The following is a 24,192-nucleotide window of genomic DNA, read 5'->3' on the forward strand; positions in this document are numbered from 1 at the left end:
TATGACACTAAAATGACGTTAATGAGAAATATAAAAAATATCACATAATCATATTATCATGCTAATTTAGCATTTATGACTAGTAATTGACTAATTGTCATTAATTCAAATGCTATTTATCATTTCATATCCATATGACACTAAAATGACGTTAATGAAAAATATAAAAAATATCACATAATCATATTATCATGCTAACTTAGCATGTTGTATCATCATCAATTATGATATTTTACATGTCATGTAAACTCTACGAGGTATAAAATAACAAATAATATTTGATTAAATTAATCATTAGTTATAAGTGCTTATTTAATTTAAAATAAAAATATAAAATTTTAATTGAACATAATAAAAATATAAAAATTTATTTAAAATTTTTTGAATAATTAAAATTTTTTTTTAGATATTATACCTAAACTTCAATGGAGTTTGGATAAAAAATTACAATGACAAGTTAATGGACAAACTTAATGAGAAGTATTCAATCATTACAACGCCATTTGTTTTCTTTTTCTAGAGCTATGTAAGCCCTAAAAGCGTTGAACTTGGGCTGGACCTTGGTCCATAAAAAATGGAGTACAGTCCTAAATGTTAACAAGAACAAGGGCTCATCCTCTAATTCTACGAAGCGAGAAATCAAAATCCCTTTTTCGCTGCCTGCCTCTGCGCTGCCTCTACTCTGTTAAGCTTAAGCTGCTGCTACCATTTTCGGTTTCAAGAGGTTCGCTGGCACGTGACAAACACAACTTCCTCCTCTTTCAAACAACCCTAATTTTTCTATTTTGCATTACTTTTCTCTTCTTGTTTTTTATTTTCCGAGAGCTGTAGCTTAATTTACTTATTCATTTCGGGGGCAAAATGTGAGCTATTGGATTGTTTCATTTTCTGTTTATTTTTAGCTGTTTTTCATTACAGCTAAAAAGTATGTGCTTTGCTTTAGCTACCATTATTATTACTCCTTTTTCCCTGTGTTTTTGAGGTGCATTTGCATCTAATGTGTGATAATCTGTTCGCTTTTTTTTTTTTTTTGATAAAAATCTCGATTGGTTTAGCAGAGGGGAAGCGGCATAACATTTTTGGAAGGTGCTGCGGAATTTTAGTGAAGTTGGTATCTAATAGTAGTCAGAGTAAACCCTTACAATGGAAGAAGAACCGGCTGCACTAGGGAAACGGAAATCACCTGAAAAACCACATGTTACAGAGACCCCTAGCCAAGAATCAGCCTCCAAACGGAGAAGTCTAGCACGAACATGCGTGCATGAGGTTGCAGTTCCTAGTGGGTACACTTCAATTAAAGATGAATCGATTCATGGGACGCTCTCAAATCCGGTGTACAATGGGGACATGGCCAAAACTTATAAGTTTGAGCTTGACCCGTTTCAGCGAGTATCCGTGGCCTGCTTGGAAAGAAATGAGTCGGTTTTGGTCTCAGCACATACGTCTGCAGGTAAAACTGCAGTTGCTGAGTACGCCATTGCAATGGCCTTTAGGGATAAGCAAAGGGTCATATATACTTCACCATTGAAAGCTTTGAGTAACCAGAAGTATAGGGAGCTGCATCATGAGTTCCAAGATGTGGGGCTGATGACTGGTGATGTTACCTTGTCTCCTAATGCTAGTTGTCTGGTCATGACAACAGAGATTCTTAGAGGGATGCTTTATAGGGGATCAGAGGTTTTGAAGGAGGTTGCGTGGGTTATCTTTGATGAAATTCATTATATGAAGGATAGGGAAAGAGGGGTTGTTTGGGAAGAGAGTATAATATTTTTGCCACCAGCTATAAAAATGGTTTTCCTTTCGGCGACAATGTCCAATGCCACTGAGTTTGTGGAGTGGATTTGTCATCTACACAAACAGCCTTGTCATGTGGTGTACACAGATTTCAGGCCAACTCCTTTGCAGCATTATGTTTTCCCCATGGGTGGGAGTGGATTATATCTTGTGGTTGATGAGAATGAGCAATTAAGGGAGGACAATTTCATGAAGCTCCAGGATTCATTCATAAAACAGAGACCGGGTGATTTGAACAAGAGTGCAAATGGAAAAAGTAGTGGGAGAAGTGCCAAAGGTGGGAGTGCTTCAGGGGGCTCTGACATATACAAAATTGTGAAGGTGCCGCTTCTACATTTAAATACTGCTTTTGATCTATGCTATTAGCTGGTTTTTATTGTTGTTCAAAGTATGCCGATCTCTTTTGTTTCTCCTCTGCTTTATTAGGCTTCCCAAGTTTTTCTGATCCTTTGATACACTTTATTAGTAGGTTTGAACATCTGAAAACTTCTATCTTTGAAATCTAAGAGGTCAATAGTTTCTATTAGGAACACAATCAATTCAGGAATTGTGAAATGTAGTTGAAAAACAGGGAAAGGGGACCTTTTCATGGGCATAACTGGCGGTTCTGCTGCATGTTTATGAATTTTCTCGTCTGGCATGTAACTTTCAATCTTCTTGGGGACTTAAATTTGACAAGTGAACTATTTCTTTTCCTTCCTAAGCAAAATAGAATTCCAAGGACTTGAATGTTGCTTTCTTATGTTAAAATATTAGTTTCCATAAGATCTGTCCATTTAGAACATTCAAAATCTTTTTATGGGAGGATTACTTTGGTTAGTTCTGTCATAAGCAAGCTTATGGCTTAGTAAAATAATTTTATTCCAAGATTTCTATTGGCAGTTGCACTGCATTATAAGCAGCTTTATCTTGTTCCTTTATGTTTCTTCATACAAATAAAGTTTTTGAACAGGAATTGAATCAGGATAGAGCAAGCATCCATTTGTAATGTTTGTCTTTTTCTCATTAATTTGCTTTTGGATGAAGACCTTGTCTTTCTTGATTCTACCCTCCTTTATGCTCACATTGCGGGTGTAAAAATGTAAACTATTCAATGGTTACAGGAACTCATTTATGAAAAGAAAAATGAAAATGGGACAATGTAAGTTTTAGCTGAGGGAAAATGGTTTTAACAATCTCTAGGTTTTTATCTCACAAAGTGGACAGCGAATGGGAGTAAAAATGAAAAGGGGGTATTTGGTTTTCAAGAATTGTGTATAAGTTGGAAATTTTGAAATAAAGATATCACTTTTTCACCTATGTTATTAATCATTTATAATATTTATGGTGGGGGCGGGTTGGTAGGCCATCTTCCAATAGGAAAATGCCATGTCATATCTGAAAAGTAAGAATGATCACATTATTGGGATAATAATGACTCAGCAGGCCAAATCTTTTTATGTCATCCATAAATCTAGGGTTTAAGGATCCTGCCACTAATATGAAATTAATCTTATTTGTAGCCAACATCCGACCTTTTGACATTTAACTTGCACACCATAGATTCCGTGGTTTTGCCTGAGTAACTCCTTCATTTATTCATAGTAAAAAGCAATCACATTTAGTAATGGGAGTCATAGACGTGTCATGTCTGTGTGAGCAATGGTAATATGAAATAATTAGACAAGGTTAATGTACTTTTTGTCTTCTATCCCAGCTTTGTTTCTGCTATTGTAATCATATCTGTTTCAGTCGTTCACTTTCTGAATTTCAGATGATTATGGAACGGAAATTTCATCCAGTCATTGTTTTTAGCTTCAGTAGAAGAGAGTGTGAATATCATGCGATGTCTATGTCCAAGCTTGACTTCAATACACAGGAGGAGAAGGATGATGTAGAACAGGTTTTTCGCAATGCAGTACTCTGCTTGAATGAAGAAGATAGATGTTTGCCTGCTATTGAATTAATGTTACCCTTGCTTATGAGAGGCATTGCTGTACATCATTCTGGTTTGCTTCCTGTTATCAAGGAATTGGTGGAGCTTCTTTTCCAGGAAGGCCTTATAAAGGCACTTTTTGCCACAGAAACAGTAAGATCATCTCCAGGCACCCAACCAACTCTCTTTCATGATATGTGCTTTATGTTATTGTTCAGTATGTTTATACCTCGTGTATTAATGATGACAATCTTCCACTATAAAATTTGATTGTTACAGTTTGCGATGGGTTTAAACATGCCTGCAAAAACTGTTGTATTCACTTCTGTTAAGAAGTGGGATGGTGATAGCCATCGTTATATCGGATCTGGTGAGTATATCCAGGTGAGTGAATATTTTGTTCCTTTTCCTTTTAATTAATTTTAACTATCTTTAAAGTTGATGATCATTTACTATTGTCTAAACCCTGTAGATGAGCGGAAGGGCTGGGCGTCGTGGCAAAGATGAACGTGGTATTTGTATCATTATGATTGATGAGCAGGTGATTGATCAATTCTTTTTATCTGCATTTGAAGTCTGCAACTATTCAATACTGTTTTACCAATCTTGAAAAGTCTTTGAAAGTATGACCTTTTAATTTTGACCCTCCAGGATTTCATGTTGTTTACTGCCTTTTTCACTGCAAATTGGTATTTGTAAAAGTACTTTCTTATTGGAGTAAAATCTGGGCTAGCAGTATGTTGTATTCTCTTGCTGTATGTTTTTAAAGCAGCAAAAAAGTTTCCATCATCTCGTTTTACAGATGGAGATGAATACACTCAAGGACATGGTATTGGGTAAGCCGGCACCTTTAGTCAGTACTTTCAGACTGAGTTACTATTCAATTTTGAATTTAATGAGCCGTGCGGAAGGCCAGATCACTGCTGAGCATGTGATAAGGAACTCATTCCACCAGTTTCAATATGAGAAGGTCTTTGCTGAATCCCTATTCTCTTTTATATAAGCATATTGTGCGTGCAATAACTTCTGGACTTTTGTGTGTTTCAGGCCTTACCTGATATAGGAAAGAAGGTTTCAAAGCTGGAACAGGAAGCTGCCTTGCTTGATGCTTCAGGAGAGGTAATCACATTCCTTCTTTAGATTTGTTTTTAAAAATTTGTGTCAATACAAACATTTATATATATGTGCAGGCTGAAGTAGCTGAATATCATAAACTAAAACTTGAAATAGCCCAGTTAGAGAAGAAGTTGATGTCAGAAATTACTAGGCCTGAAAGAATTCTTTATTATCTTGATCCTGGACGGCTGGTAAGTGCTCATTGTAGTTGATGTTGATTATGTTGAAATCACTATTTGCTCATTAGTTATTGTACAGCTGTCTCTCTCTCTCTCTCTCTCTCTATACATATATATATATATATTCTTATTTCTTATTAATTACTAGTGAGAATGCCAAAAGTTTGTAAAAATATACTTTTGTGCCATAACTATCCATGAAGTAATTCTCCCTTCATAGAACTTATCAATCAAAATTTTGAAATTCAAACTGCCTAGTTAGTCACTTTTGGTGTTTCATTTGAAGTGCAGTTCCTGTGTATTCAAGGTCATCATGCAACTCCTTCATACATGTGTTGCTTAATTTTAAGTTAAAAATCCATAGCTGCCATTTGGTTGTTCATCCCATTTAGGACCAGCAGTATGTCATTACTTACTAGAGGCATAAAATTACAGTTCTTTGAACCATGCAAAAAACAGTATTTAGGGAAGGAAGTGAATTAATAGGGTCAGAGCCTTCGCCCGCCTTTCCCTTAATTCCATTTTAAGGATTCATTTCAAACATTTCATTTATCTGAAACAGTAAATGTACAAAGTTGTTATTTGCTTTCTAACCTGGCTAAATGTGGTTTGTATCACCGTCAAAATGAATTCTATTTGAATGCCGTCCTGGAATTGGGTTGCTTTTGCATGGAATGTTTCCTTTTGATAGTTTGATAACAAGGAATATTTTCATAGTATACATACATACATGCATACATACAGACTTACATACATACATATACATATATATATATGCATATGTATATATATATATGCATATGTATATATATATATGCATATGTATAAGGAAAATATTTGATGCACTAACAGTGTACAGCTTCTATACACTATCAGGCCACCAAATCCTGACACCTCACTAATGAGGTATTTTTTTGAAGGAACTAAAAGGTTGATGTTAAAACCTGATACCATTTTGGGAGCTTATCAACCTTTTATTTCCTTCAAAATAATACTTCATTAATGTGGTGTCAAGATTTGGTGGCCTGACTGTGTAGAGAAGCTATACACTGTTAGTGCATCAAATATTAATCCATATATATATATATATATATATATATATATATATTGTTTATAACCTAGAAGTACTCATGTTTTTTTGTTAAATGTATGGCAGTGTGCTTTTGTTAGAAGTTTTTGTTTCATTATTTAGATAAATGACCATGTGCTTTCTGGATGTTTATTTTAACTAAATGTATTAATTCATTTATACTTCTACAGAAGAAATATTTTAGGTTTTTCCAAAACTTATTTTAGGTTTTTCCAAATGGTCAGTGGTCTGTTTCTTAGAGAAAAAAAGGTTTTCTTTGTATATATATATACACCTAGCCTTGACACCGGTTTTTTTCTCCTGTCTCAATTATGTCTTGGATTCATACTCAAATATTGTAATTTGCATAGTTTATCCTGCTGTTAAGTGTATATATTGGATAGACATCAATTGTTGTGTCACCTAATTGCACCTAACTTGGATATATACTGTTAGATTTGTAATGTTGCTTTGGATATTTTTTGGCATTAGGATTCAACATCTAACTTGAAAGTGCTTACTGCAGATCAAAGTAAGAGAAGGCAGTACAGATTGGGGCTGGGGAGTTGTAGTTAATGTTGTTAAAAGGCCCTCTGCAGGTTTAGGTGCATTGCCTGCTCGTGGTGGTGGTTATATCGTGGATACACTACTTCATTGTTCACCTGGTTCTAGTGAGAATGGTGCACGGCCAAAACCATGCCCACCCTGTCCTGCAGAGAAGGGTGAAATGCATGTGGTGAGTTGAAACAGCCAAATTACAAAAGCTAAACTTCAGTCTTGGTTTTCTGAACTTTCTGATCTCCAATTTTCATCTACTTTAGGTTCCTGTTCAGTTGCCCCTTGTTTCTGCTCTGAGCAAAATCAGAATATTCATACCTCCTGATCTTCGGCCACCTGAAGCCAGGCAGAGTATATTACTGGCAGTGCAGGAGCTAGGAACACGATTTCCTCAAGGCCTTCCAAAACTTAATCCTGTCACGGTAACTATTTCACGATATTAAGATATTGTGAGTTATTTTTTTCTAGTAAAACCAAAAGTGAGACAATTCTGAAAACTTTTTCCTTTTGGTGCATTTGCTATTGATAGTTGTAACTTCTTGCAGTATTTTGTTATTTTGTTCCATGTTTTTCATAGTCAACATTTGACTTATGTGAAAGATATTGGGGCTGCAACAAGAGGACACTCCACATACAAAAAATTCTGCTGGAAAGCTAAGGATATAAAAACTCCCTAACAAATTTCAAAATAAATAGCTCTGAAACAACTTCAGTAAACCATCTAACACCTTGTCTTAATGAGAAACACTTACCAATTGAAGCTCCCAATATCCCCCAGACTCAAGAAGTAAACCAATCTTGTCTATCTATAACATTTTGACTCCTAGCTTCCTACTTCCTCATTTCGTTCTTTTCTGTTTGCCCCATAGTCTGTGCAGAACACTCTGTGGATGTAGGACAGATTATGAGAAGTCTGTTGACTTAGGATTCATGGTGGGCCAAAGCTCGAAAATCAGTGATGAAGTGTTATGGGTTTATGGTAGGAATTAGTATTAGAGTTTAGAAATTCATTATGGTTTAATTTAGTTGAGATTTGATCTAAAAAATGTCAAGGAAAGATTGCTGGAATTTTCTGGCAGCAGTAGAATTAGAATGAAGCAAGTTTATTGATGCCACTTTTGTGCTGCAACCAGTGTAACCTGGAGCACATTTCTGTAGAGAGAGAAAGAAGAAAAGAAGAAATTTTAAACCACTCAATCACATACCCTCTTAATAACTCAAATCTTTATCAAAAATCAACTCTAACGAGATTAGCAATACAAAAATATAGGCAAGTTCTAACTTGTCTTCCTTGGTGTAAGATTCCTAAAACTATTAGAACTGGGAAAAAGACTTGACTAATATAAATTAAATACCTGAAGAAAGCCTTAATAATTTTCTAAACTCAAAAGGAGACCTTATGCACCATGCCTAAGGCTCATTTCAGGGAAAGAGAAAAATATTAGAATGTCCCTAGGGTACAGGAACTGAAAGTTGACAATTATTCCCTTGTGTACAAAGATAGCCCCAACTTATTAAACAATTCCAAATTGCTAGTACTGAAATTGTAAATACAAAAATATTAAACTATAGTTTAAACTATCTTCTTTCATGGGTGCATCATTTTCCTCTGTTTGTAGTAACTTGACCTGGACTTTTGAAGTGTTGAAGTAGAAGAACCATCAAGCGTGCAAATTGACCTAAGTTCACTAAACTTGAAACTTTTCTCTGGAACCTAAGATTGATAAGTTAGCAAATTTTCCTTCCTTCCATCACATTAAATTGCCATGAATAATGCCTAGAACATCTAGAAACTGGGGAATTTTTGAACACAAATTCATCCTTGGGTTCCCTGGAAACAGCTTCTTGCACACCTGACTTCTCTCTGTTAGCCCGGACAATCAATAACTTAAAGTTTTTATCCTCACCTTGTGCTTTTCTTGAAGTCCAGATTGCTTGCACAACTTTGACCTTTTCAACGTCAGCATAGATCTTGGCTTGCTCTGGGTGGCTGAATGGTGCTGCATTGTTCAGAACTAGAATGAGTAATCAGTTTAAAGCTTTGGTAGTGTTTGATCTTGGGCCCAAATCAGAGGCCTTATCTCTTGTTTTTTGATTGCCTCCAAAATTTCTTTGCTTGAGACATCATTGGACAGCTTCAAAAAAGGCCCTTTATCTCATCCTAAGATTTTCTTTAATTCTTCCCATATCAACACTTTATATATAAACTTTCAGCTTTTAATTATATGATATCCTTGTTGACAGGTTCATGACCTTAATAAAAAGCCTCAAAACTTTTGTGCAAAGTTTGAAACTTTGATGAAAGTTCCGTATTGCTTACCATAGATGTAAAATAAAATAGAGAAAGGGAAAGTTAAATAGGAACAAAGACGGATCTTTCGCTCTGATGCTAATTGATGTAGGATAGATTAAGAAAAGTCTGCCTACTTAAGGTTTATGATGAGCTAAGGCTAGAGAATGAGGGAGTAAAGGTATATGGTTGAAATTAGGATAAGGGTTTATGATTTAAAAGGCTTAGATTTATTTGAGTTGTGATCTCAAAAGAGGGTTGTATTTAAAAAAATGGTTTCAGGAATTCTTTGGTAGCATTTAGATAAGGAGGAAACAAGTTTATGATTGCTGTTTTTGTGCTATATACTCTGACCTGAAGCATTGTAGGGTAGAAAGGGAAAAAAGAAATAAAGGAGGAAATTTCCAATCATTAAATCACAAATTCTCCGAGAACTGTTAATAACTGAAATCTTAATTACAGATCATCTCTACCAAGTCTAGCAATAGATAGAGATATGAATATGTAAGTATTAAGTTGTCCTCCTTGAATTGAGACTCTTGAAATTGTTAGAATTAGGAAAGACTCAACTGACTCAAGACCACAAGAAATGCCCTAATAATTTATCTAAACTCAGAATAAGACCCAATGGACCATGACTAAGGCTCATATCAGCTATAAATTGAAAATTTCCTGAATTCCCGTAGGACTCATGTATCAGAAAAAATAAACTCTGTAGTGTACATGACAATAGCCCAAATTTATGAATTAGAGTCCTAAATTGCTAGTACGAAAATTATAAATATGAAAATAACAAAGCATCTCCTTCCATGGCTGCATCATCTTGAATAGCCCTCACTTAGCAAGCATCTTCACAGTATTTTATCTCCATTCTGTTTTTTATTTCTTCATTGCTTGCAATTGCTTTAGAGTATGCTCTTTATTCTGTTTTTCCATGACCATCATACATACTCAGGAGTGGTAGGAATATATTTCAACAACATGCTTTTGAAATTCTAAATTCGGTTGCGTGAGAGAACTTTGGATAGGAATAAATAATGAATTACTTATTTAAATTGATTTACAGGACATGAAAATTGAAGATCCAGAAATTGTTGAGTTGGTGAAACAAGTTGAGGAACTCGAAAAGAAGTTGTTTGCTCATCCACTTCACAAGGTTCACATTAATTTAAATTCAGATTTCTTTCTTTATTACTTCAATTAGAGAACACATTTGTGCTTATAAAATTATATACTAAATTATATTCCCTATGCTTACCCTATTTTGTGCATGGCAGTCTCAAGATGTGCTTCAAATTAGATCTTTCCAGAGAAAGGCAGAGGTGAATCATGAGATTCAACAACTCAAGTCAAAAATGCGTGATTCCCAGGTATTGCATTTGGGATTGCCTCATTATGTAGATCTGACATTACTCTGCAAATGGGATGCTGCTTGTATTTGATTTGGCCTCAACATGTATATGTGTGAATTCATTCTTCTTAAAAGAGTCAAAGTTCCAAAAGTCCTTAGTATTTTAACTTATTTTAACACTTTGCTGAATTTATAAGTTTTAGTAGATGCATATTTTAAACAAATGGTGCTTTCACATAAAAGAAAAGTTTTATTCAAGATATCTGTTTTCTACATATTTGATAACTTTAATTTCTCTATAAATAAGAAGAAATAAAATGTGTTGATCATTTAAGAAACATAATAATTAAATAAAGAATTAAAATGCTAATAAATAAAAAATAATATTATATTACATTGTAGGGATATAAAAATTCCGTAAGTCATATAGTATATGTAATAAAAAACCAATATAAATTAATACTCTCTTTATTTCAAACTGAATGCCAATTTTCCAAATGGCACTAAGTTTGAGGAATGGGGTATTTCATCCCTTACTTAACAACTTTTACTCTTTACATGTCATCAAGCTAGATGAGTCCATCTAAAGTTAGTATTTCGATGAAGGGTAACACTGAAAATAGTCCTGTTGGGAAAATGCATATTATTCGGAAACATCATATAATAGTAAGATGGACATTCAATTTGAAACGGAGGTAGTAATATTTAAATATTAAAAATACTATATAATTTATAATTTTGAATTTTTGTATTTTTAATATAAGCAAATGGTTATATTTTTAAGTGTATTATATATTAAATTAACTGTACAAATCTAAATATATTATATGGTTATTTTTGTATATGATATAATTATAATTAGATTAGGCTTTGCTTGAATAATATACTGCACTAACATTCTTAATAATATATTTAGTTATAAGTTTAATATAATTTATATTAGTTCATATAAAAAATGAGATTTTAGGACTTATGTATTGTTTATAAATGTTTGATGTGATTATATATTTAATATTTTATGTAGTTGCAGATTTGTTTACTTTTACACAATTATATACTATTGCATTTAGACATAGCTATGTTTAAATCATTATAATCTTGTATCGGATTAAATATTATTGTAAAATCTATTATTTATTCTATTTAATGTTATGTTTTTCTTATAAAACCGTGGAATAGTACTTTTTTTCATAAATGCACATATTTATGGGAACATTGTTTTTGAAAACTTATGTTCCTTTGACTCTTCATTTTTTTAAAGTAATACTGTCGAACATGTTCAACCTAGCAAAATTGACATGGGATTGAGGTCGTGACCTTCCAAATAAACCTCTGTTTTTAATTTTTCAGAGAATTGAAAAATTATTCAAAAGATATGTTCGGTTTTTTAGAAGCTTAGAATACAAGGGTTTTGACATTTAGTTATTGATTGTATTTTGTTCATCAGGTTTGAGTAAAAGTGGAAATGATGAAGCGTTCTCTAAAACTAAGTAGTCCTGATACTCTCTCTTGCATTCAAGCCACATAATTGATAACAATAGCAATAAAAAAAATTTTCTTGTTTCCATTGTTGTTAGAATTATTTTTTTGGAGCCAAAAGCATGTCAGTAGACATGTTTTGGATTTCTATTTCAAAAATTTTATGCAAAAAACAGATAACATAAACAAATGTTGCTAAATGGCACCTAAGATGTCAAGTTTGAATGGATGCAACAACTTTCAGCAGGTAATCAGATATGCTGTAGGTATAGAGAAGAGAGTGTTAATTTTACCTACCTTGACTGTGAAAATCTTCAGTGTTCTCCGAATCTTGAATTGTTCGTTGACTGTAACTGTTGGTTTGAGAGCTTAAAGATGGTAATTGCACAATGAACTCATACCAGAATGAGTGCTTCTGACTTAGTTGCTGGTTGGCTGTTTAGGCTAATTTATATTTTGTTTGCAAACGGCAAATACATCTGATTTTCTTTCCAAAAGAAAGAAAAGGAAAACAGAATACATCTGATTTTAGAATAGTGAATATCAACTGACCTTTACCTTTTACATGCACCAATTTATGTTATGATGGGTTTTTATTCCCCCAATGTGGCATGAAATGGTTATAATCTGCAAAGCATTTTCTTGTTAATAGTAATATCTCATTAGATCAATACAAACTGCATTAATTCTGTTTGCCTGTTCTGTGATTTTATTAAAGTTTGCTCTTCCTCTTGCAGCTTAAAAAATTCCGCGATGAACTTAGGAACCGTTCAAGGGTACTGAAGAAGCTAGGCCATATTGATGCTGATGGTGTTGTCCAGTTAAAGGGACGGGCAGCCTGCTTGATAGACACTGGAGATGAACTGCTTGTTACAGAACTGATGTTTAATGGTGAGTTTCAACTACTGTTGCCCAAAGCCCAATCCTTTTTGTGGTACATAGGGTCTTATCTTATCAAATAAGGCTATGTATTTTCCTGGCCAGGTGGGCAGAGGCTTTTCTAGAGATGCTAGCCTGGTCAGAATTTCATTTCATGGAAGGGCTGCTAACCCAAACTTTTTTAGTTGTTTATTGAAAAGTGAAAAATACATTTTATTTTTAAAGATTTCTTATAATGACTTAGTGTCATCAAATTTTTTTAAAAAATGAAATAATTTAAATATTATAATTCTACTAGTAATTAAAAAAAAAAAAAGGTCCATGAGATTCTTTCCTGAAAAATTTTTTAAAAATGAATTTAATCCGTTTATCTATATTTGTGAACTCCACCACCTGATGTTAGTCCATCTTTCTATTTTGGATCGTGCTGAGATTTTTGTTTATTACTAATGAATAAACATTGACTACTGATTTATAACCATAACTATCCTTGGACCTTGTGCATGTTACAAATAGAATTAAGACAGTAGGATGGAGGGAATTTGTTTCTTTAGGGAAATGCCTATGAGTATTCACACATATTTGTTAATTAAACTGAAAAAAATGATAAGAAAGAATATCAAAAGGTGAAAAGAAAACTGTTACACTAATGAATTTTTCTTTTCTTAAATACATCTAAATATGATATTAGATAAGCATATTGAAAGCTGTTTTCAGATATTTGCTGATAAACTCTAATAATTAATAGCACAATTTATTGGATTTTTTTCATACTGCTGGAGGTTAAATGAAACTTGCACTTGCTCTTCAAAAAAAAAAAAAAATTGAAACTTGCGCTTATTTTGGTTCTTTGTGAAATTATCCAATATTTAAATTAACTTCCATGCATCATTAAGGAGTTTTTCAAATTTTAAACATTATATGATTTTCATGGCTTGTATTTTAGGGCTGAGTGCAAGGTATACTTTACAGCTGATCAGGCAAATCTTGGCATCCAGTGTTTTTGAATTTTCTGTTGTGTTTGAAGTTTGAACAAAATTTTAATCAGGTACCTTCAATGATCTTGATCATCACCAAGTAGCTGCCCTTGCAAGTTGTTTCATTCCAGTAGACAAATCAAGTGAACAAATACAGTTGAGGACAGAAATTGCTAAACCGTTACAGCAACTCCAAGAAAGTGCGAGAAAAATAGCAGAGGTTCTTCATCTGCAATTTTTCTTGTTCATGTACGTTATTAATTTACCATAAACAAGATAATTAGAATGATCTCTTAATGGTTGCAGATACAACATGAATGCAAATTGGATGTAAATGTTGACGAGTATGTAGAATCAACAGTAAGGCCATTCTTGATGGATGTGATTTATTGTTGGTCAAAGGTTAGTGCTCTACATAATTGGTTCTGTAAGGAAAAAGTTGCTGCTTCTATGTTGTGTTCAATTTGCAACTGGCTTTGTTTTAAAATTAATTCCACTATCTTCTCATCTGATTGTCTCTGCATTCTCTCTCTCATGCATTTCTATCAGATTTATAGTTCTGCCATCAGTAATGTTTATACAGATGTCTGTCTAGGTGCCTGCTCTGATTGGGCATGTTGTTTCAGTTTTCCATTTCTTTTTCACGGACTATTAATCTAGTTCATTGCTTGATTGTTCCTCAGGGTGCAACTTTTGCAGAGATAACACAGATGACTGATATATTTGAAGGTAGCATTATTAGGAGCGCTAGAAGACTTGATGAGTTTCTGAACCAGGTACAATGATCAGAACCTCCACTATGCCCCATCACCCCTTCCCACATTATAATAATACACGGTTCTCTTCTGCCGTTTTTCATTTTTTTCCATTGGATTTTTGGAAACACAGTTTTGGGAGTTTCTTTATTGACCTTTATTTCTCTGTTTTCCATTATTTCCCAATGGTCAACTAGTACTTTCATAAAGTTGGTAATTTTGGACCCAACCTGATAAAACAACACAAATAAGTGAGTTAGGGTTTTGTATAATCATTTTCAGATCATACTCGTGTCAACCTGCTTATGATACAAAAATTTTCGTGTTTTTGGCAGCTCAACCTACCTATTGAATTGACAACCCACTTAACCTGTTTAACTAATAATAGTGTCAACTGGTATAACTTATACCCTCTAACCTGCTTATGCCTGTTTACATATAGGCTCATAAAGACTATTTTAGCATTAAAACGAATTGTTTGAAGAATTGGAATTTAATTTATTTTATTTGAATTGTAGAGATAATAATGGTGATCAAATGAAGAAATTTCTAGAATAGATACTTTTCTCAAATCTGAACCAAACCCATCTAAGTAAGATGCCAATCTGCTCCTTTCTCCATTCTTCCATCACAGCCTTACCCTCAATCTAACAGACCCATCTCATCTTCTCCTCCCACTCTCTCCCTCCACCGTTCCCTCCACTTTGATATACTTCTCTTGTCCTTCACCCCTTCAAAGTGTCTAAACATTTTTTTACTTTTTTTTTCCTGGTTTTAAGAACATATTTTGTTCAAATGCTTTGAATTTTGTGGTTGTGAAAGTTTTGTTATTTGAATAAAACTGATGGTGTTTTATTATGCCATATATGTATATATATGGAAGTTGTTTTATCTTGTTTTGTTTTGATTTTCAGATGTCTACTAATGACATTAGCTATTGATTTACTTTTCACCTTTTTGGCTGTATATTCTAGTAGCATTTTCTTGTTCTTCCTTTTAAAAAATGAAATTCCTTCACATTTCGGTAAAGTAATTTTGTTGATTGTATGTGCAAGTTTCTCTTTTTATTTTTTTTGCTTTTTTTCCCTTTTATGATGTCACTCCCCAATTGTTAATTTTTAAATACAATCAAGATGTAGAGAAGAGAACGAGTTAATCTCTTTATTTTTGTTGCTTAAAATGCTTTAAATTGTGTTTCTTTTTGGGTATGTTATAATTTGACTTGAGTTTTATCATCTTATATCATAATAAAATAAATTCTGTTGCCATTGATTTTTATTGTATTGTAAGTACAATCATAATTCATTTACTTGAATTTCAATTTTGATATCTTATTATATTTTGATCTAAGTTTAAATGAGTAATGAGTTTCTTGTCGTGTAATCATGTTATTATATCTCGTCTTTAGAACTTTTGATACTTGTTTGATGAACGTGTTAGTCATATCGCATAACCTGCTTAATAAACATGTGTTTGAGCCAAGGTTTTTGACAAGAATAATTTAATCATTTCATGTTTGTGTAGACCCATATATATCTTGTATCCCATCTCAACCAAACACGATAATGACTTGCCAACATGAATTCCCTGCCCTAGTTGTGGGTATACCAACTAAAAAGTTTTCTATTGAATGTTTACGAGAGATTGTGGTGGGTGGGCTTGTAAATTTGGCTGCCCTTTGCTTCTTTAATTCATTCAGATTTGAATGAAAATGCCTCTAAGTTGTACTTTATTGTACTCAGCTGCATGCTGCTGCTGAAGCCGTCGGAGAAGTTAATTTGGAGAAGAAATTTGCTGCAGCAAGTGAGAGCCTACGGCGAGGCATCATGTTTGCAAACTCCCTTTATCTGTAAATGTGTGTTTTTGCAGGCTACTTGTGTTACGGAATTCAACCATCCAAGTTTTCAGTTGTCTTCTGCTCTGTCATATGCTGACATCTTAGATTTCCCCTCTTCTTCTTTTCAATTTTTCCCCTGCCCCCTTATTTTCCTTCCCTTTACTACACTTAAGGGACTTTAGCTCTAAATTTTGTTAAATGTAGTCACTAATTTTTGTTATATTCTATTTGTAACAGATATGCCCATGACAACATATATTGCTCGAACGAAAATTTTGTGAATATGAAATAGATTTTATTTTCCAAAAAAAAAAAAAAAAGGAAGAATGTTGCAGTTACTCCTCTGAGGCTTAGAACCTATTCATGGCAGAAACTTTTTTGTTAGCGTTGGTTGAATTGAATGGGCTTTGCATTGAAACAGAGAGGTCCTTGAACAAATCTGTTAGAATTGAAAACGACAATACCATTGATACTGGAGAAGTAGAGGTGAAGAAATAAATGCAATATGGTAAACCTTTTCTTTCAGCAACTTTGCATGGCTCAACAGTTACAGTGAAATAGTATGGAAATGAAAAACTTTATTGCTTGTGATCCCCTTGATACATGGGATCCCAACAGATCACACCACGATAGGGCTGAACGCAACCGTTGAATGGTTTGCAATGTGCAAACTGAATTGCCCTCCTTTTTCACTCACATCAATCTTGTCTGTTCCCATGGGAGCTTTCATCTCAAAATTGGTAACCAGTTTGGCAATCACAAGGCCCAGGATTGGTAGCGCGAGTATGATTCCCGGGCAGCTACGCCTGCCCATTCCAAATGGCAAGTACCTAAAATCAACCTTCCCGCCAGCAACGGCATCTGTACCACATTCTTCTTCTAAGAATCGCTCTGGCCTGAATTCCTCTGGACGTTTCCACCATTTGGGATTGTTGGCCAGCCACCAGGCATTGACTACCACCTTGGACTCTTTGGGAATGGTGAAGCCTCCAAGCTTTGCTTCCTCAAGGTTCATGTGGGGCACCAACAATGGAATCGAGGTGTGTAGCCTTAGCGTCTCCTTTACGGTGGCTTGCAGGTAGGGCAATTCGTGGAGGTTTGATTCTGTGACTGCCTCTCCTTTCAGGACTTGCGAGATCTCTTGGCGAATCTTGTGCTGAACGTTAGGATGGTTCACCAGCTCAGCTATAGCCCACTCCATCGACCACAGAGTGGTTTCGATCGCTGCAACATTGATGTTTTCCACGATGTAGAGCACATTTTCTTCACTAATCTCTCCCTTCATTTCAGCGTCTATGATGTGATCAATAGCGCAGCTGATCTTGTGCTTCTCCCCATTAGCAGCCATTATTTCCCTGTAAACAATAAATTCAAAACCCGATTAAAATACCCAGAAAATTAACTAGGAAATCACTTGATGAATTACCTTCTTTTCTCGACATAATAGTTGTTGAAAAAGGCGAGCCTCCGGCGCTGCAAATCCCTGCACTTGTTCAAGTACCCTCTTAGAAATGGTCTGAGCAAGGGAATGAAGTCGCCGTAATTGTACTCAAAACTCTGAGCCAAGCGGCTCCTCTCCGAATTGAATCTCGTTGCCTCAATGAATAAGGGGTCTTCCTGTGACTCAAACTTGGCATCAAACATCATCCTGTACATGATATTATAAAGCATCAGCTGCAAACGTTTTCTGATAACCATCCCTTTGCTCTTCACCAATTCCTCATCCTTTTTCAGGTCACTAACCACCAGCTCCATTTCTTCCTCCCACATGCTACTGTAATGGTGCACCACTTTGTTTGTGAAAAACGGCAAAGTCATAATTCTGCGCATTTTGCGCCAATGGTCTCCGTAAACTGTGAACACCATGTCCTGTCCATTGCCTGTGAAAATATCGAAAACTACGTTGCGCGGCCTCGACCCGAATTCGACGCCTTGTGTGTGCAGCACCTGGGTGGCGAGCTCAGGCTCTGAGACCACCGCCAGGTTCTTTGAGCCAAGTTTTAGGAGGAACACCGGGCCGTACGTTTGTGCCATGGAAGCTAGAAGGCGGTGGTTTAGGTCATTACCAACTTGGAGCCAATTCCCAAATATTGGAATAGAGAGAGGACCTGGAGGGAGGGCAGCGGAAGACGTGGAAATGGTGTGCAGCAAAAAGTAGATGGTAGCAAGTACTGGGACAATGGTGACTGAAAGGAGGGTTTGGGTGGAGAAATTAGAGTAGTTTTTGGTTAGTGCAAGGATAAGTAACAGGGCGAGGGTGGTGCCAAGAGTTGCTTTGCTGAAAAGAAGACGAGCCATGTTTGTAGATGGAAACCTCTGAGGAGGGAAACTGAATATATTGAATATCTATATATAGAGACGACGAGCGGGTAGGAGGGTTGGTGGGTGCCCCATGGTTTTGTAGAGAATCCATGGGCTCTTTGCGAATCAAGGTAGGAGGTACTCTCTAAGTTTTCAAAGTCAAAGTCAGGATTGTCTTTGGTTGGTTGGTGGAGGCCGCGTCCACCAACCTTAGCATTCTCAATTGTAACTTTGAAGTTTTATGTTTACCTGAAATCGATCACAAAGAGAATGAAGGAACATTGATTCAATGCTAACAAATTAACATTTGAATCCACTTCATTATTCCACTCTTTTTGCTTTTACACTTCTTCCGGTTTTGACCACTCAACTTTGCATCTAAGTTGTAACAATTCCTACAAGTCATTACAACAAATAATGGCTGCTACATCTCAACAATTAAACACACAACACCGTCCACGTTAACAATGAAATTCACTCCTTCTTGCTTATAAGGATCGAGAACGAGAATTAACAGTATGGTTTGGTTGTAGGAAGAAATAAAATAAAAATAGAATAATCATCTCGTAAGAATAGAATAAGATAAGAATAATTATAATTTAAATTGGTTTATGGGAATGAAATAAGATGAGAATTGCTATTATTATTATTATTATTTTATTATTTCGTTGGCAGAAATAATTTTAGGAATAGTTGAGAAATAACTCATAAATAACAAAAATACTCTTTATTAAAATTTTAAATTTTTTTAAATAAATAATAAAAATACCCAAATAATAGATGATGAGAAAAAAATACACTTTATTATAAATAAGTAATATTTTTATCAAAATATAAAAATAATTTAATAATAACTACTCTTTAATTTTGTTTTATTTAATAATACCTTTAGTACTAATTTACTTTTTGCATTTGAGCACTAAAACGGCTTCATTGCTACTTCAAATCCACGTCTTTGTTGGATTTAGAGAAAAAGGAAACAAAAATACTCATCCATAATTTACAACAAAAACAAGCAAAGAACATACAAATCACAATTTACAAAAACCTTATGCAAAATAATATGAGATGAAGATATTAATGAAAAACACAAATATCCATAATAATATTCAAGAACTCAAACATTCTTAATATTATTCAAGAACATAAACATCCATAATAATATTGTTGTCATAGAAGAACAAACCAATTAGCAAGTTTTTAAGTTCTCACCAATTAACAATAAAGTCTTGAAAGATCAAACTATTATAACAGCAAGGTCTTGAAATAATCTTTCTCAACCATCTAAGTCTACTGCTAGGCGGAACAGTAAAAAGTAAGACATTTTGGATGGATTATTATTAAGTTTGTAGGATGCCTTGTCCATTTCATCTTCTGTCAAACCCGAAACCTCACATAATTCACTATTCAAATCTTGAAGATTTTTTTGATGTACAAGTACTTCAGTCCCCAAAGCATGGTTCAATGAAATTCCAATATTTTCTAATTTCTCACTAAATAAAATGGCAGCATCCATAAATTTTTTAAACACATCTACTTCAGTCATGCCATTGGTCGTTCGCTTCTTAATAGCTATAGAATTTTGATTTCTTCTACTAACTGATGGTTGAGGTTCGGTAGCAGAGACATCCACATCATCTAAACCAAGTTCATGTTCACATGTAGAATCTTCATCTATCCCATGAGCAACATCTTCATCAATTTTATCAAGGACATCTACAGGAATTTGAGCATCTTGTGTAAAACCCGATCCTATAAACATATGTCATGACATACATGCACTGAGTAGCATGTTATTATGCTAGGAAAGTCCTAAGAATAGACGAAACCCGGTATTGTACCTAACGGTACACTTGAGTTGATTTAACCTCAAACTAGTTTAAATAGGAATCGTAGGATGAAATTTAATATTTTACAGCTCAGGAATGACTAAAATTGATTGTTCGGAGTTCGAGGGTTCATTTGGGAAAAAATTAAAAATTTTGATGTTCAGGGGCAAAATCGTCATTTTGCCACCTAAGATAATAATTTGATCATGGAGTGAAATTTTTGACCAAGATTAACTATTTGGAGTATAATTTAATGATAGAAAGTGAAAATTTTCAATTCCGGTAATTTTCGAAATATAGGGGCAAAACGGTAATTTTGTCGTCTCGATGTAAAAACCGTAATTTTCACCACCCAAAACTTGTCAAAATCATAGGATTTATTTATTTTTGGTATGAATAACTATGTTATTTTAAGTGGTGAAAAATTGAAGTTTAAAAGACGAAATTTTAAAAACGGGCCAACGGGAAAGTGACACATGGCACTTTTTATTGATTTAATATTATTTTAATGAAAAGTCAGCCCATTTAAACCCCATATTAAGTGATGGCCGACCATAAGGAGAGAACAAGAGAGAAAATAGAGAGGAAATGAAGAAAAAAAAAAACCAAAGGAAAACTAGAAAATTCAAAGGGGAAATCACGTTTTTCGACCGTTTACTTATCTAACGGTAAGATTTTTCGACTTTAGCTTGATGTCTACCTTTCTTATGCCTTTGTTTCCATTTAGCATGCTTGAGGAGAGAGATCAAAAAGTGATATCAAGGGCTGGACGAAATTCAAGGTGGAGAAATTTGAAATTTTTATGTTTTGATTTTTAGTTAAATTGATAGTTTTAGTTAGTTAAATGTGTATAGAAATCAAATTGGGCAAGAAAGCATGAAATTTTCACAATACCCACCCTTGGCTGAATGTTCAATGATGTACAATTATGATGAACTGATTTTTATTCTAAGAGAAATGAAGAGAAAATGATGAAAAATGATTAAATGTGATAGAAAAACAAAGTGGAAGATTTACCGAATTAATGTCCCATTTTTGGCCGAATTTTCCAAGGAGGAAAGTGAGCTGATTTTGGTGATTGTAGTGAGTTATTGGCTGATATTTAATGGTTAGAAATGTTGGAGAGAAAATAGAACAATTTAGAGCTAAAATGGAGCGCGTTAGTAATTTATCGGGTAAAGTACCAAAAATAGGTTAATACCGCGTTTAAGCCGTTTTAGGCTTTTGCATTTCATACCATGCATTAGTATAAGATTTAAACCAATTATATAGTGATTTAGCATCAATGTGGTGAATTGGGTAAATTTTGCAATGTGTTTAGGAGGAGAGCTTTCCGATAAAGGCAAGGAAGTCGTACCCGACTAACAGTGATTGGGGCACCTAAAAAGCAATTAGTTTGTACAAACGGTGAGTAAACCTATTATTATTGTAAATTATCTAGAGTTTATTTTTAAATGCTCTTCATGGATTTTATGAAATGAAAATGAGATTAAAATGAGATTTTTGATGTTTTAGAAATAAATGTGACAAATAAAAATATATTGTGTTGATTATGAAATTGAGTAATTTGAGGTTGTCAATTATTTTGAAATATATATTTTCTTATGAATGGCTTATGATATATGAGTATATGTGGCTATATGTTATAATTGTATTAAGAATTTATGTAAGCTGTCTTTTACTATGCAAGCTAGGTAAATAAATAAAAGCCACGTTATATTGTCGAAATTTTATTAAAATTAGTGAGTTTAGTCACTGCAGTGACGGGTTTTCGTGGACTGCCTATTAGAGGGGCACGGTAAACCCGATTATATAGTTACTCCGGTAGTAGAGACGAGGAGGGTAACTCCCGAGGTAGTCTTAGAGCTCACTTCACGTCGAATCCCCACGTGAATGTGTAACTCGGCCAACGTCAAGGAACTGCTTATTTTAAAAATAAAAATGTGTTTCACATGTAAATATCTTAACAACCTTGGCGGACTCGGTTAGATGCCTCGGCCAAGGTATCCCGAGATTAGTTTTGGCTTGAGCTTTGTTTTTAATAAAAGTCAGAAGCCTGAACAACTGTTTTGGTAAATTACAAATATTTTATGGTTTAAGAAATAAATTGAAAACCTTATGAAATGGTTTGTAATTTGTTGTTTAAACTTGCCTCCATGTTACTCACTTTTAGATATTTATGATAATGTCTGTTTACTCATTGGGATTGTGAAATCTCACCCACTTCCTTTCCAAATATTTCAGGCCTGTGGTAGCTTGTAGATACCCGATTTTGTCGAGGATTCCAGTTGATCCCTTTATCTCACAAACAGTAGATTACTATCACAACACTTGGTGTATTTAGGAGCCACTTGTCATTGTAATTATTGTTGTACATTATAATTTTGTAAATTATTGTATGTATGAATTTATTTTACTTTCACATTACAAAAGATTACTTACACGTGTTTCTATAAATATTGTTTTATATAAAAATGCTATATTTTTGTTTTTAATTTACTTGAGCCGAAAACGACTGAAAATTGTTTAAAACTGATATGTAAGCCTTGCGGGGTTCCAATTGGTATTTCGGGTAATGAGTATCAATCGGAACGTCGTGACGGTTGTCATGGGCCTGAGGGAGGTTCCAGGACGTGACATCTTGTCTTGTTTCTCGATCTTTAGCATAAACATTAGACAACTCATTAAAAAATGAAAAATTCCTTTTTTTGAACTGAGCAGCATCTTTGTGACTTTAATCAAAGTAAATAAATAATATTATTACGTATTATAATGATAAGAAAATAAATACAAATATGCAAACAAATTCAAACAATATACTTACACTTATATAAGAATCCCATACAAGATCTTCAGTGATAACCATGTTCCTTTCATTGTCCCAACCAAATACACTAGTACCTCTTCCTTGTACCATATCATATACAATTGTCGATTCTTTCTTCAAGGTCTTAATCCTTGATTGTATGTGAGGTTTGGTGTCACGACCCGGTACTCCCCTCTAGCCAGTGACAACTGCTACGACGTCCTGATCGACACTCATTACCCCGAATGTCAATCGAAACCCCACAAGGCTTTAATGTCAGCTTCTCATTTCCCATGTGAGTAATTGTTGTCAAATACCACGTTCTAAAAGATTTTAAACTATTTTCAACTTAAAAAAAATAAAATAATAATTTTCGTCTCACAGGGGTATTTTGGTCATTTTTCTAAAAAAATTTGAAACTAGCTAAAATGTAATTTACAACTACAGAACACATAATTCATAATCAAAATGAGTTTAAAAATCTAAAATCTTCATTTAAAACGAAATTATGATTAATTGGACATAATAAGAAAATAAAAGAAATATTAAGTAAAATATTCAATTTTCTTATAAAACAATATTTTTAAAACACTGCGTAAATAATTTTTACAGTGTCAAAGCAAAATAAATTCTTACATACAGTAGTATAGATACCTAGAGTACAAAATTTAATTTACAATAACTAGTGAACCCTCAAATAACCAAAAGTAAGGAGGGTTGTGAACCTACGGTTTAGAGAATGCAAATCCTACAATAGTCCTTGATGAGATCAGCTATCTACAGTCTAAGCTGAGCCTGAAATGGATGGAAAGGAGTGTGGTGAGATTATAAAATCCCAGTGAGTAAACAGACATCATCATAAACATCTAGAGTTGAGTACATGGAGATAATAAAATAAATCATCGTAAACTGGGTCACAACATTAGAACACATTTCATTCCAAATACGTAAAAAGGCTTATGAATATCATAAAAACTAGGCTTGTGCCATAAATCCATCATCGGGGACACCTTGGTCGAGGCATCCTATCAAGACCGCCAAGGCTGTTAAAAATTCA

General features: G+C 34.1%; 2 protein-coding genes across 2 annotated transcripts; one reads left to right on the top strand and one right to left on the bottom strand.

The window, feature by feature from the left end:
- Positions 1–622: 622 nt before the first annotated feature.
- Positions 623–16,537, top strand: HEN2 (RNA helicase, ATP-dependent, SK12/DOB1 protein). The gene is made up of 17 exons (XM_018127643.2): positions 623–863; positions 1,059–2,115; positions 3,548–3,862; positions 3,989–4,093; positions 4,182–4,250; positions 4,512–4,679; positions 4,757–4,828; positions 4,900–5,016; positions 6,600–6,809; positions 6,895–7,053; positions 9,988–10,077; positions 10,199–10,291; positions 12,489–12,642; positions 13,679–13,827; positions 13,914–14,009; positions 14,291–14,383; positions 16,105–16,537. Exons 2-17 carry the CDS (start codon positions 1,144–1,146, stop codon positions 16,213–16,215), a joined length of 2,973 nt encoding a protein of 990 aa, XP_017983132.2. The 5' UTR covers positions 623–863; positions 1,059–1,143; the 3' UTR covers positions 16,216–16,537.
- A 157-nt stretch (positions 16,538–16,694) lies between these two features.
- LOC18589488 (cytochrome P450 CYP73A100-like) lies at positions 16,695–18,531 on the bottom strand. The gene is made up of 2 exons (XM_018127645.2): positions 17,626–18,531; positions 16,695–17,554 (listed from the first exon to the last, which is right to left on the bottom strand). Exons 1-2 carry the CDS (start codon positions 18,495–18,497, stop codon positions 16,819–16,821), a joined length of 1,608 nt encoding a protein of 535 aa, XP_017983134.1. The 5' UTR covers positions 18,498–18,531; the 3' UTR covers positions 16,695–16,818.
- Positions 18,532–24,192: the final 5,661 nt, after the last annotated feature.

Source organism: Theobroma cacao, chromosome 9 (assembly GCF_053813885.1).
Source record: "Theobroma cacao isolate CCN51 chromosome 9, ASM5381388v1, whole genome shotgun sequence".
NCBI classification, from domain to species: domain Eukaryota; kingdom Viridiplantae; phylum Streptophyta; class Magnoliopsida; order Malvales; family Malvaceae; genus Theobroma; species Theobroma cacao.